General features: G+C 38.1%; 1 protein-coding gene across 1 annotated transcript; it reads left to right on the top strand.

Moving 5' to 3' along the window:
• The first annotated feature begins 2,546 nt into the window (after positions 1-2,546).
• LOC143283725 (thyrotroph embryonic factor-like) lies at positions 2,547-12,496 on the top strand. Its single transcript, XM_076590003.1, has 5 exons — positions 2,547-2,698; positions 3,884-4,306; positions 4,687-4,806; positions 5,956-6,038; positions 6,743-12,496. The coding sequence occupies exons 1-5, from the start codon at positions 2,605-2,607 to the stop codon at positions 6,980-6,982; spliced, it is 960 nt and encodes a 319-aa protein (XP_076446118.1). The 5' UTR covers positions 2,547-2,604; the 3' UTR covers positions 6,983-12,496.
• The last annotated feature ends 3,455 nt before the right edge of the window (positions 12,497-15,951 follow it).

A 15,951-nucleotide genomic window follows, 5' to 3' on the forward strand; every position in this document is an offset into this window, starting at 1 on the left:
TGTGTTTTTTTTTCCAGTCATTTATTTACTGCAAGTGGAACTGCTTGATAAGCCAGCGATGTACACAACCAGAATTTTTGTTTACACATAATTCTCTCCAAATAAGACTGACAAAGGCCATTGTGATATATTTCATTTATAGAGATGTGATAACTTTACAGGTGGATTTTATTAAACAACAAAACAAGTGCCTCCGGTGTTGAAATGGTTGTCGTATTTACCTGTGTGAGAGAGAGAGAGAGAGAGAGAGAGAGAGAGAGAGAGAGAGAGAGAGAGACTTTTTGGTCCATTCAAGTTAAGCCCGGCACGGTAAACAAGAAGGGGAGGGATGACAAAATTTCAAAGAGAATCAACGAACACCGTTTTGTATCATCTCTCTGTCTCTCTGTCTCTGTCTCTCTCTGTCTCTCTCTGTCTGACACACACACACACACACACACACACACACACACACACACACACACACTGACGTGCCCGCATGTATACGCATCAATACAAACCAAGACAACACTATGCATTGCAGATAATTATTATGAACAATCACACACACACACACACACACACACACACACACACACACACACACACACACACACACACACACACAGACACACCACACACACACACACACACACACACACACACACACACACACACACACACTTCAAGTCTTACTTTTCCTTTCGCTCCAACCTGAGTGTGGAGGACTCAGCAGTACTACACAAAATAACCATGCAGTGTTTTCATGCCCAGATCAAACATTTCCAAATGCACAAATGGTACATTCATTAAGACTTGCAATGTTGCGAAGGATACTTTACTGATGCAGATGAAAGAATGTTAACGCTTAGTGTACCCTAACTGATGCAAACTATGTGATAAACCTGTGCTGCGTGGTCCTCTGAGTGTGCCATATACATCGGACTCATAGAAGGTTCTTGGCATTCTGAAGACATTGTGTGTGTGTGTGTGTGCCCGGTGTGTGTGTGTGTGTGTGTGTGTGTGTGTGTGTGTGTGTGTGTGTGTGTGTGCGCGTCAGTCAGGTGTGTCACTGAGTGTGTGACATTTACATAAAAATTCAACTGAACGGAGAGGGGCACACAGTGAAACAGAAAGGAGAGTAACTGAATAAAAGAGTACATGTAATAACTATAATGTTACAGCCCTGGTACTCATACACACACGTCAGTCATTTTCAGTTATTCAGTCCCAAAACTCACCAACAACAGACCGCCGGGGTACAATTTTAAATTTTAGATGCGAAAACACTTAACGAGGGAGAGCTGGGAGAGGGTGAAGGAATAAGGCTGATCGAGACAACTCTCTCTCTCTCTCTCTCTCTCTCTCTCTCTCTCTCTATATATATATATATATATATATATATATATATATATATATATAGTTGTTGCAAATCAGTTAAGCCAAGCAGGTTTAATCCCCATATTACAAATGAGTGATTGGCTCTCTATAAAATGGGGCTCTAAAACGACACAAAATTTTGTTATATAACAAATCTGAGAGATAATTTCCGACTGTCTGTAACCGGCTGAAATATATGATGGCTGTTAGTTTGAGTAATTAAATTATTGCCAAAAACTCCAACACTACCACTGCTGCTGCACGCTTCTGCGGCCATTCATGAAAGTGATGCCGGCTTTCAGAAATAGGATACGTCAGTGGTGTACCGGTGGCTGCAAACCCATACTGATTCCACGATTACTCAGGATACATATATCAGTGCTACTGTATCGTTTCTGTTACTGTTGCTGCTCTTTCAAAGCTATCAGTACCATACAAAATTGCCGCTGCAACTCATAGATCAGTACTAATGCGCTGTTTTTGCTACTGCCATCGATATCATATTCAGCCTCAAAATAACAATCGAACGGTATCACATCAAAACGTATCCTATATTCTTTATTTTGTACCATAGTGATTTTTTTTTCTCGAGGTGAATGAATCATATTGTCTTTAGCTTGCCTCCATGCAGTGATCTTTGCTTATTTCTGGTTGTTGAAGGATGGAGTGATCTTATATTGGTTTGAGTTAAAACTTTCACGAACTCACTCACTCAGTCGTTCTATCTACTATCGAAAAAATGGCACTCGCGTGCACTGTTTTATCACTTTGCGCAAAATACTGAACACATTCAATTTTATACTAATTTTATCACTTCCCTCAAATTATTGAGCACACACACACACGTATGTACTCATTCATCACTTCTTAACATTGGGGAAAAAATATTATGAGAACATGCGTACACAGGAAGGTTTCTTTTCTCTTTCTTTCGTTCCTCCACGCCTCCGCCCCCTCCTTTATTATTTTTTTTTAATTATTCTTATCTCTTTATTCATTTACAATGACTTATAATTATAAGCTGTGAAACTTTTCAGTAAAAAGACAAAAACAAACAGGAAAAAAACACACACACAAAAAAAACACATTATATAAGCAAATTTGACCAATCAAAATGCAGAGGTAAGGGCGTTAGCTGATCTTGCGTTTCTATTGGTTGAAATTAATGTCAACAAGTCAGTGGAAGACATCGGCTTTAGAGGTAGAAGCGTGCTTGAGAGCATCGTCAATTCACATCGAAACAAAATGGCTTTGAACCACAACACATACAGTGGAATGACACTGAAGGCTCTGTTAGAAAACCCAGACCTTCAGCATGCTCCAGCATCGCTGAGCGGAGGTAAGCGGTGTTATTTTTCTATATTTATCAGCGACGTTGGCCGTCGCTCCGACGGCAACGAAGCCGCTGGTTGACCAGAGGATGAGATTTCTACACGAATCTTTTGATGATATATTATTTAAAGAGAAAACAAAGATAACTTGGTAGTTCTCGATATGTGTTAGGGGTTGGTGGCATGTTTTATAGATAGACTGTCAATTTGCCACGAAAAATCAAGATCGCCTTAGTCACGCCTTCTGCAACGTGACTAAAGTTCCAGTTTCTATTTTGGATATCAAGGTCATGTGGGAACACTCGCACTTAGACCCATGACGTCACTAGCTATGATTGCTGCCTTTTGAGGCTATTTTGCCACTTTTGTTCATTGTACCCCCAACCACCAAATTTTATAGATCTAGTAGACTTAAACAAAACAATAACTCCATTTATTTTCTTTCATATAATTGATTTTTCTTTTTTATGCATTGACCATAAGGTGAATGCTGGCACTATCAGCTCACTTCATTTCTTCGGACGTTTCATAAGCCTGGCGGCTTTTAAATGTTTAGTCAAAACATAACAAATACACCAGTCGAAGTTGCCAGTGCAGTTGCTTAGGAGTAATGATAATAATTCTTATTATTCAGCAAAAAGGACTTTCAAATTGCTGATACTCTTTACCTGTTCAAGTAATTTTTGAAAGTGTTGACGCTTTTAGCCCTTTAATTCCTAACATGCAAAAATAGTGCTTTCCAATAAGGTGTAATTCTGTTGCCAAAACTTAAAAAAAAAAATTACTATTTGTCCTTGAATACTTAATAAATAGTTTGTTGGTGGCATTCCTTGTTATGTCAGTGAAAGTTTTTTTTGCAAAATGTCTCCTGGACTTGATAAATATCATTAACTTTTAAGTATTTTATATATTTGTACAGTCAGACAGTACTGTCTAAGTGGTATCAGTACCACTGGTATCAAGTTTTTCTTTATTGTTTAAAGAACTGTCTGATAGTTATATCATTTCTGTTTGAGATGTTTCAATGTTGGGGATCACACTTATGCGAAGGGGAGGATGCTTTTCTTTTGTTTGAAGCTAAATGATAATGTTTTTTTTCTTCCTGTTCCCACTGTTTATAATGATAACCACATTATTCTAACTTGACCAAAGGAAGACAATTTCTTTAAAAAAAATATCTACAAATTTTACAGATGGGGGCTTCAAATCCAAAAAAGGGACCAACGGATCAGGAGAAATCGACTTCACTTCAGCCTTTCTGGGGCCCCAGCTGTGGGATAAGACATACGATGCCAACGACTTCAACCTGGAATACATGGACCTGGATGAGTTCTTGTCTGAAAATGGCATCCCTGTTGTGGAGACCCCCGGCTTGGACCAGTTGATTACCTCCCCTGTTCCTTCTCCTCCCATACCTGTGCCCCAGGAGTGTGCCCCTATCCAGGCCAGTCCGTCTCCCAACCCCCTTCCCTCCCCTTCCCCCATAGTGATTCAGCCTGCCCCTGCTGTAATACCGACAGTGCCCCTTGCTGTCACTGCCAGTGTCGTCACAAATCCCAACAACTTTTTGCTGAAGCCGAAAGTGGAGAAGGCTGAGGAAGCTGCACTGAAACAAGGTGACTTGCAGTTTCTCTGTACATGTTGACTCTTTTCTCACTCTGTCTCCCTCTCTTTGTCTTTCTGGGTCTCTCTGAGATCTGGCTTGCTCTCAGTCATTTTTTGGTTTATTGTATTTTTATTATCTCCTTTACATTGATTTTTTTCCATTTGATTCTAATCTTCTTTAAAGTATTTTTGCTTTATATATATATATATATATATATATATGTATATGAGAGAGAGAGAGAGAGAATGGACTTGCTTGGGAATGTGGAATTTGCTTTTTATGTGAACCTTGCGTTTATGGTTACATATTTAAAAGTGGGTTCCACTGTGAAGTGTACTGTCCATGATTAATAATGTAAAGTTATTCCACAATGTCATTTTTTGTGCACAGGGGTGCGGGCCACATCCCCTGAGGTTGCACTCACTGGCTCCACCCCACCTGTCAGTCCACTCCCTGTCAAGGTGGACTTCAAACTGTCTGAGCAAGATATTGTTCTGTCATCTGTCCCAGGTATGTGGTGTGATGGCCTAGAGGTAATGCGTCTGCATAGGAAGCGAGAGAATCTGAGCGCGCTGGTTCGACCTTGAGTGGTGCTCTGGATGCTAGTCATTCGGATAAGACGATAAACCGAGGTCCCGTGTGCAGCATGCACTTAGCGCACGTAAAAGAACCCATGGCAACAAAAGGGTTGTTCGTGGCAAAATTCTGTAGAAAAATCCACGTCGATAAGAAAAACTAATAAAACTACATGCAGGAAAAAAAAAAGAAAAAAAAAGGGTGGCACTGTAGTGTAGCGATGCGCTCTCCCTGGGGAGAGCAGCCCGAATTTCACACAGAGAAATCTGTTGAGATAAAAAGAAATACAAAATACAAAAAATACTGACTTGTACTAGTAGTTAAGAGATAGGTATGGTAGTTATTGTGCTTGAATATTGTGCTAAATCAACTAAAAATGTTTGTGATAATAAGCCTTTGGCTTTTGTTTTAATGCTTATGTTTTGTAACGCACAACAAGAAAGGGTTTGTTTTAAATTATTCAGTTAAGGAAAAAAAGAATTTTTGTTCAATTTGTTGTAACAATATCAATCAGCAGTCTTGTTCATTACTTTGATCAGTGTCTGTGAAATAGATCAAGTTTGGATGTTTATGGTTCTTGTTGAGTTTGTGGGTTTACAATATGAAATATCCTTGTTTATTTATGATCACATGTAGCCTCTTTAGTTGTTAAGGTTTGTTTTACGATCTGTCATTTATGGTTATCCCCAGTTGTGTGTTGTGTTAAAAAAATGTTCGGCAAGAGGATGTGGTCTCTCCTCTCTTTCTTTCTTTCTTTGGTATTGGTTTGTATTCATATAATTGTTTCTCTTTTAGTCTTTGATATTACTGGTTTTAATGTTTCTCTTTGATCTGACTGGTTTAAGATAAAGAATCAGTTATGCACAATATTTTTGTGAGTATGTGTGTATACACACACACACACACACACACACACACACATATATATATATATATATATATATATATATATATATATATATATATATACACACACACACACACACACACACACACACATATATATACTCAAAACTTCAAATGGGGGAAAAAAAAGTACTCAACCACTGAATCTTTTGTCTAACTGCCATGATTGTGTTGCAGGCCAAGGACTTTTTAACCCTGCAGCACATACTTTCACAGAAGAAGAACTGAAGCCTCAGCCAATGATTAAGAAGTCCAGAAAGGTAATATAATATATAACTGGTATTTTTATGTCAAAATATGCATCTTTTTCAAATGTTGTTGGCAATCACATTTTTAACAAAAACACTCTAGCATTTCACCCTTTTTGTTTGCAGTTGCATTTTTTAACAGAAACACTCCAGCATTGTTTCTTCTTTTTTTAAATGCTATTACCAGTATTAGCTGTCACATTTGATTTTAAAACCAGTGCATTTCAGATATGAAGAAGGAGAATAGTTTTTAAAAAGGAGACAGTACAATTACAAATATTGAGAAAACACTTAAAATTTAAATCTGAATGTTCAGATGATATTGAACAGATCTGTGTTATAAAGATAGTGTGTGGAATTGCTTTATGCACAGTAGTCATATAGTATAACTGTGTACATGTTATATTTATTTATTATTTGCTTATTCAGTGACTTCTTTGTTTCTCTGTTTTATATTGTGCATGACATGGCACTTCTCAGTCTTAATGAATAGTTGCAGGAAACATAAATTGGACCAATGAATGACAAAAAGTGAAAATAGAATTTAAAAAACCCTCATATTGATGGATCATTTAATGTGCTTGTGGTTATATGCATTTTAAACACTGTTACTTTTATTTATTTATAATCAGTTGTGTTGATGATATTTCTTGATCATACACCCATCTGTTGTTGAAGACTACAAAATTTTAGCATCATGTTTATGTGGAATCCAGGTTTTTGTCCCTGATGAATTGAAAGACGACAAGTACTGGGCCAGGCGAAGGAAGAACAACTATGCTGCCAAGAGGTCAAGGGATGCCAAGCGAGTCAAGGAGAATCAGATTGCCATGAGAGCTGCTTACTTGGAGAAAGAAAACACCACTCTAAAGGAAGAGCTGGAAAAAATCAGTCGAGAAAACAAACGCCTCAAGCACCGCCTGAGCAAGTACGAGTCAACCAGCAGCTCTACGTAAACCAGATGATCGAAGTGTATTGGCTTGCCTGTCTTGATGGTATTGTTCATTGTTATTGGCTACAGTGTATAATTGTTGGTTTGATGTACGTACACTTTAATTTGGTTGCCAGTTCATGGCAGTGCTGCAGACTTTGCTTAATGTGTTGTCACAATTAGGTTTGATTTGCTCAAAATATGACTGCATTGAAACAGTGATACATGCCAAGATAAAGACAATATTGTATGTACCATTATCATTCATATTCAGCAGTGGTTAATGGTCTCACACAATCTTTATTTGGTCAGTCTTTCATGCCAGGGACACAAAACACTTGCCTACTGAAATGATACTCTCCCTTTAGGAGCTGAGGGTTGACACTGATATTTGCAACTGAAAATTAGAATTTTCCAGTTGTCAGATTGTTAGTAGCCAGAGTTGTCTACTACATATTGTATCGCATGACACCATGCAGAAAGAAAGACCAGTTCATCTAAAGTTCATATGTATTCAAGTATTATATATTATTTCAGCTGCCACCAAAATTTTTGAATTGGACTTTTTGATGGTGGTCTGGAGGGGAAAGGAGGGGGAGGGGGGATTTAAACCTGTTGTATAGATTTCGTTTGACTCTACTGTGAAATTAGCTTTCATGACTTAAGATTACATTCTGTCTTCTCAGGGATTAAATGATATTTATCCTTATTTTTGTCTTCATTTAACATTGATCTGCTATTTACACTGAAGTATTTGAGTCAAAATTATGGAAACAGATTCATTTTGTAAGTATACTGCTTTTAGAAATCTTGCTATGTCTGCAAGTTAAATGAGGCTAAAATATTTCCTGACAAGATATTGTTAAATTCTAGTGACACATTTTAAAAATTCACAGCAGCTTGAGTAAGCTCCAGTGTGTGAATATATTGCCATGATGTGGATGTCATTTGTCTATGTTTACTTACCAGAAGTCTAGAAGATCACCTTTGACAAGATGTAAAACACGTTTTCAAGTTCACAGTGTTTTCAGTTTGGTGTGGTTAAAATTGGGTGGGTTTTTTTTATCTGTTTTTTTTTTTTTTTTATATGATTATTATTACTAATAATGGAAACAATGGAGATGACTGTGTAATTTCTTAGATGTTAAATTGGTATTTTAGTCAGATGATGGATGACGCTCATGGATGACAATGGAGAGATTGTAAATTCAGAACCTATCCACAGCCTAAAATATTGTGCTACTATTTCTGCCCGATGTCCCAGAAGTGAGCACTATATGGGCAGCACCTTGCTACTTCATTTGGAAAACTTTCACTCATCCACTTCATGAAAATGACTGTTAGACACTGCAAGTATCTGTATGTCTCAGTCCAAGTTGAAACTTGGAAAAACTATTGAAAAGGAACATGGAGTACAGATCTGCCAAGCAGTCTCAAAGCAGAAGTGGATTGCCATTGCGTAATTGATGTTATCTGCATCACCATCATGTCATCAATCATCGTAAAGCAAAGATGAAAATTTATACAGATCATGTGGAATTTCATTGGAAGCACTGAAGATGTAATGGCAAAAAAAGAAGAAGCAAGAAAAGGACATTGATAATAAAGCACATTCTCAGCAGCTCACCTTTATTACATTTTCTCTCTAAACTGTTATTACAATTTTTCTCTTCTCTTATGCATATGCTTGATATTTCATGCTGGAATGTACCATTGATGATATGATGAATTGCATACATTTTCAGTTGACAGACTGGTGTTTGAATGAGAAACGTGTTTTACTCAGGGCTCTTTTGATACTGCATTTATATAAATGTATCATCTGTTTTGGTGTTTTACACCATGGAAATTTTTATTAACATTTCTGGTTTTGTGGAAAGTTTCCTGTTTTATGATTTTATGTATGGGTGTAGCACTTGTGTTGATCTGATTGAAGTAACACAGTGTACAGGATCATGGTCTATTTGATGACAAGAAGACGAAAAGTGTCTGCTTCTGTAGATTTTAAAATTGCTTTGTTCAGAAATGTGCCTTCAGCCACAGTAGCACAAAATGACCCTCCATACAAAAAATGCTGTGGAAAAAAAACACACCTCATCATGTGTCTATTACAGCATTAGTAATTAGCGAATCATTTCAGTAAAAAAAAAAAAAAGAAAAAAAAAGGGTATATCTCTAATTCTGCAAACTTTAAATACAGGTAATAAAATACTTTAAATGGATCAGTTCATGGGTCTTAATCTATATGTACTTCTATGTCTGTTTAGTTGTGAATCATGAATATTTCATACATGCTCCCCTCTTCTTTGTCTTTAGGCCCCACTCTCTTTGTTTATCGGTCTCATGTCACATGTATATGCACAGATATGCACACACACACACACACACACACCTGTTATCAGATGCTTTCATCCCTACAGTCCATTCTCCGGAATGGAATTGTGCAGAGTTGTATTGAAATGTGGCATTAGAGTGGATGGAAAACATGAACCAACAACTGCATTTTTATTGATTGAAATGTTCTTGTACCATTTGATGTAGTATATCTGTGATTATGTCTGTGTCTGTGATTGAAGTTTCAAAGCTTTTGTCGAGTAGAAATTTTGGTGTCTGCTGGTCTCAAAAAGCTAGATATTTTTTCCATCTCTTTTCCCTCTGGGCTAGACTTCATCTGATGACTGCATTGAAAAATAAAAATTATGTGATTTTTAATGTAAAGGAGAAAGAAGAAGATTATGTCTGAGAATTTCTGTATGCTTTGGTATTTCATGGTAGATGAAATAACTTTTTTAGTTTGCCTGAAATGTTTTGGCATATAATTCATTATTCAGAAGTACATTTCTTATGAATGCTTACTGGTAGCAAATCAAGTAATAACAGACACAGTCCATGATGCCTGTTTTTTTTAAACTTGCGTGGTGTTATTTCTTCAGAGGAAATGTACATAACAAGCAGTCCAATGAAAATGTAAACATTTAAGTCCATTGATTTTCAGAGTGACATGGATAATCACATTTGATAGGTGTCTCATGTTTATTGCTGATCCAGACTTAGGATCATGCTGACTTTCTCTCTTCTAAGATAGCTGTCATAATTTCAAGATTTTTTTCTGGTCATAAGTTGTAAGGCTAATGAATAGTGGAGCACAGTTCTCGATCAACCTTAAGAAATTGATTCATGAATAGAGGAATGAAGAGGGTCTTTGTGTACATCATCTATCCTTGTTTCTTATTTTGCTGCCTGTGTGCAATTAAAATGTGTTGGGGCATTATTTCCGCATACCATATTTGCTTTAATTTGTGAGTATATATTGTATATATTGTAAAGTAAAAAAAAAAAAAAAAAAAAAATCTTTAAAAAAACCCCCACAAAATAGTACGATTGGCATTGTCTGTTTTTTTTGTTGTTTTCATGATTATCATTATTGCTCTGCGGTCCAGGCATATGTGTTTATTAGTAATATAATGGTTGTATTTGTTTTTACTTTTTTTTTTCTTTTGTCCAGAACCATTACCATAATGTGTGTTGTATGTAGAGGCAAAAAACAAACTAACGAGTAAAAACAAGAAAAGAAAAAAGGAAATGCAGTGTCAGTGTGTGTAATAATGACTTGGTTAGTACAGAATTGAATTAGGATACCAACATTTCTTTGTAGTTAACTTGATAATTACTGACCAGTTAACCCAAGTTTTTTTTTTACAGTACTTACCAGCTGACAACCTTTTATGATAGTTTTTTGATACTGATCCCAGTGTTGGACCAAGCTGACGTCTCATGTTGACGACAAGGGGAGGAAGGCCATCGCTCAGTTTTCGGTTTCAGCTTTTTCAAGGAGGTGTCACTGTGTTCAGACAAATCCATATACACTGCACATCTGCTTGGTTGATGCCTGACCAGCCACATAACCCAATGCTCTTAACCAGGTCTTGTGTGCCTGTATATTTGTGTTCCTATCAGAGTGGATTTCTTTTTCAGAAATTTGCCAGAGGACAGCTCTTCCGTTGCCATGGGTTCGTTTTTTTTTTTTAGTGCGCCAAGTGCATGCTGCACTCTGGACTTCGGTCTGTTGTCTTACCTGAATGACTAGACACGCAGTTAGTTTTATAGTCAACCTTGGAAGAAATGTCAAGACCAGGAGTGCCACAGCTCAGTGACCACATAACCATACATGTATTCAGCCTTATGGTGTATCTGCTGTGCTGTTGTTAAATGTGTGAACTGCATAATGTACAGGGGTTGTGTAAAATGGAACATAGTTACAGTGAATTAACAGATGATACATATCTCTCATTGTTTATTGTACTATTGACATCCATGTTATATGGAAGACCATACCCTTTCTTCCTTCATGTTTCCTTGTGACTAGAGTGCTTAATTTGTTTGCCTTTGGACTGATGTTGATGGATACGATAGCCAAGGATGCAGCATGTTGGATCTCCATATCAAATGTCCATGGGTTTGGATCCTAGCAGTGAATGTTGGATCTTCCAGGCCAGCATAAGTGTGTAGACTTACTAGTGCCTTAATCCTGTTAATGTGTTTGGTATAGGCATATAGATAAAATATGCATGTACAAGTTACACTAATCCTATTTACAGAATAAGTAAATGTGGGAATTACAGCCAACAATATAGAGACAGGAGGAGGAATGTTGATGTCTTAAGACAGTTAGGTGTCTGCTGTCTCTTACATTACTAGCACGCATACACCCCCCACAACTACCCTGACCCCAGCCTCCATGCCACTTGCTGAGAAACTATTGTCACAGCCAGAGAAAAGAAGTCAGTTGAATGAACCTTTGCTAGATAAATATTTAAGTAAGGAGCAGAGGATACAGTTGGGATGGAAAGATGTAAATGAATATTTGGAAACCAGGTTACCAGTCTACAGTGATGACTTCATTGTTGTTACTACTTCATTATCATATTAACATTTTGAGACTCTTAATTGATATTTACGCCTTGACCCATGATGATGATGATATGGTTACCTACACCATAGCAGTAGTACCATTAGGTGCGTTAATGATGGAAGAATTCACCAGGTAATGTTGGTTTCTTGTGTTCCAAAGTGATTGGAAATTTTGTTCCCATTTCCAAATAGCTTGAGACTTTAAGTTGAAGGGTTGCAAAATCTTGTATAAAGGTGGGAGAATGAAGAGAGTGGGGCGTACATTGTAAATACTGATTTGGAGTCATTGTTCTGCTGTACACTTGTTTCTGTGTTAAAGAGAAGAAGAAGTTGAAGACTGATGAACATACAGCTTGAAAAGTCTGTTTTGTTTTTTTCTTGTTGGTTGGCTGGTGGGGGGAGGATTGTGTGTGGAGGGGGTGGGGTTTCTGAGAGTTGTGGAAATGAACGTGAGAGTGTGGATCTGGATAAGGTAGAAAGAGAATATGGCAAAAAGAAACTACCGGTATACAATATTATGAAAGTTATGAGAAAAAAATAGTGTATGTGTTATAAAATTGTGTTGATTAGAAGTGAGCATATCCATGTTTTCCTGTTGTGTAAATAAATTGTTTCTGAAAATTGTGAATGTGTCTCATGTTCTTGCTTGTAATTGCACAGAATTTTTGATAAACGTAAAGCATTTATTTTCTTACAGACACCCAACCACAGGTGCATCTGACAAGTGCTTAAGGGCATGAACACACACACACACACACATGTGTATGTGTGTATGTACATACACATGTGCAATTGCATGTGTGTACATACACACATACACATGCTAAGAGAAGGCTACTCTTTAATTTCTTTATATGGAACATGTATACATAAAAATGAATTAATCATTTGCAATGATTGATAGCTTTTTTCAATTATTTTGCTATATCTTCAATATATTGACACCCAAAACAAAATCCACTGAATGAATAATTTTCAATGATTGATAGCTTTTTTTCAAATATTTTGCTATATCTTCAATACATTGACCACCAAAACAAAATCCACTAGCTGCTCTCCAGCAAAGAAACTTGATGGATTACCAATGACCTTTTTTTCATTTTATGAGAACAAGTCACCCCCTTTTAAGAATTGACTACGATCACTCAAATTGATTGACAGCTTAAGTCTCAGTGGGGAGATCCATGTTCAGAATAGATTTTGATAAAAATTTTGACACAGTTGGGCAACACCTCCACTATTCCAAGAGATCAAATCAGATATATGCAATACATAGTGTTGAGGTTTTGAATCTTTAATAAAATCATCTGCGCCAAAGAAAGCACAACACTGTATATATGTATCTAGAAGATAACAATAACTGACAAAGTTACAGCCAAAATCATGTTATATGTGGTGTACATGCTTGGGCTCTGAGTTCTATTTTTTTCCGGAAAAGTCTATTAGTGTCTAAAAGCTGCATCTCACAGGATCTGTATTTCAAGGATCCGCCAACATATACATGTGCACACTAATATATATCATGCCAAATAAATGAAATTGATGTATTTGTGTAATAAGCAATGCTTTGTTGATTTCACGTAACATGTAAATGATTGCATGTTTCTGTGAAATGGGCAATGATTTGCAGAATGTGTGTAAAATTTCTTCAGACTGCCTATTTTACAAACTTGACACTTCTGTGAATTTGGCAAAACAAATAAAAACAAATTATGTAAGGTGCGGTTTCATAAATTCTTCAGTAAATGCTGGATATTTTATTGTTTAAAAAAATATTTTAAAAAGGTATACAGTATACTGCCCACTAAGCATATTGGGCTGTAATGGAGAATCACCACTGTTGTCGGTTTAAGCCAGTCTGTGACTGGTACCCCATGTGTGCTTCATGGTTTTGAGATCTCTTTCGACTGTTCTGTGCCAAGTGTGCTTTCACCTTCCTCTCTTGCACCTACCTTCTAGTATCCAGTGAAGGGCTGTCTGGGTGATTTGACTTTGCTCTCTTTGCATGACATGTCCAATCATAGACATATCCAGACAGACATAACTGTTTCCATGGAAACTTTACATTTTCATGATACATTTTCATGAATAGACTGAGGATACCCTTTCTCTCTCCAATCTTCTCATGTCTGTCTCTCTGTCTACTGTGTGACATAACATCACAATGATACATTGAAACCAGGATGAAATATCTGGATATGACGTCAGTAAAGTTTATTACTTTGTGGCACTGCTTGCAAGTATTTCTCACACTTCTACCCACTCATAGTCATTGCAGTTCCTATGTTTCCATGGAAATGGCTTATGAAAATATTACAAAACACAAGAGACACAATCTGCACACTCATGCTCTCATATACTCATGCACACATTCACATATGACACGAAGAAGAAAGAGAAACACCTGTAGGTGCTGGAGAGGACCCAGAGAAGCACTGTCTCCTCCCGCCCTTAGAACAATCCTGCACCACCCTTAGAGGCCTGCGCTGTGTTCACGATGGGTGCAGGCACGCGCAGGACACTCCATTAAGAATTCAAAGAACATAACTGCTCCCAAACAGAGGCAAAAGAGACCACAGGATGCAACATCGCAACAGCCTTAAAAGAAGTATCCCCATGGGTGTACCAGCCAGTATTTCATGACTTTTGCCCACCGGCAAAAGACACCACCCTCCAGCTACTGAGCACACCCTACAGACCAAACCACCCCTGCCCGCAGACAGATGAAGACAGTGCCACTCAAGACACAGCCATACGGTCCTATGTGCCCTCAAGAGAGAATCCCAAGTTGTAGTCTTTCCCACTGTCAACAGGACTTTCCCTGTGGTCAGTGGGTCTTTCCTCACCATCACTGGACCTTTCTCCAGGGTTAGCCTTGTCCAGGCAAAGAAGAAAGAGAAACACCCGTAGGTGTTGGAGAGGACCCAGAGAAGCACTGTCTCCACCTGCTCTTGGAACAATCAGTCCTGCACCACCCTTGGAGGCCTGCTCTGTGTTCACGATGGGTGCAGGCATGCACAGGACACTCCGTTAAGAATTAAAGGGACATAACTGCTCCCGAACAGAGGCAAGAGACCACAGGATATAACTTGTTGCAGCCTTAAAAGAAGTATTCCCATGGGTGTACCAGCCAGTATTTCACAACTGCAGAGCCCTACAGCAAAAGACACCAACCTCCAGCTGCTGAGCACACTGTACAGACCAAACCGCTCCTGCCCGCAGACCGATGAAAACAGTGCCACTCCAGACACAACCATATGGTCTTATGTGCCCTCAAGAGAGAATCCCAAGTTGTAGTCTTTCCCTATGTCAACAGGACTTTCCCTGTGGTCAATGGGTCTTTCCTCACCATCACTGGACCTTTCTCTGGGGTCAGCCTAGTCCAGACAAAGAAGAAAGAGAAACACCCGTAGGTAATTGACATCACACAAAAAGAGTGAAAAGATGTTAAAGGAAACAAGACAACATCTTAGTCACAATGAAATATAGGCATCACTAGCCGGAAAAGTCCTGCCTAGCATTGTGAAATAAAGCCCGTGACATACCTCCTCTGCCCCTCTCTCTCTTTATTGTTATCATCATTACTATTATCATTATTCATGAACACTGTGCACACCCAAGTCACTTGAATGTCTAGGCAAGGCGACATGACTACAAGATGATCGAAGACACACACACACACTCTCTCTCTCACACACACACACATGGTGTGATGGCCTAGAGGTAATGCGTCCACCTTGGAAGCAAGAGAATCTGAGTGGCGTGCTGGTTCAAATCACGGCTCAGTAGCCGATATTTTGTCCCCCTCCACTAGACCTTGAGTGGTGGTCTGGACGCTAGTTATTCGGATGAGACGAAAAACCGAGGTCCCGTGTGCAGCATGCACTTAGCACAGATAATTTTTTTTTAAACAAAAAACAAACAAAACCCACGGCAACACAAGGGTTGTTTGTGGCAAAATTCTATATAAAAATCCACTTCGATAGGAAAAACAAATAAAACTGCACGCAGGAAAAAAGTACAAAAAAGTGGGTGGCGCTGTCGTGTAGCGACGCGCTCACCCTGGGGAGGGCAGCCCGAATT

The sequence above is a fragment of the Babylonia areolata genome, chromosome 7, assembly GCF_041734735.1.
Source record: "Babylonia areolata isolate BAREFJ2019XMU chromosome 7, ASM4173473v1, whole genome shotgun sequence".
In the NCBI taxonomy this organism is placed as follows: Eukaryota; Metazoa; Mollusca; class Gastropoda; order Neogastropoda; family Buccinidae; genus Babylonia; species Babylonia areolata.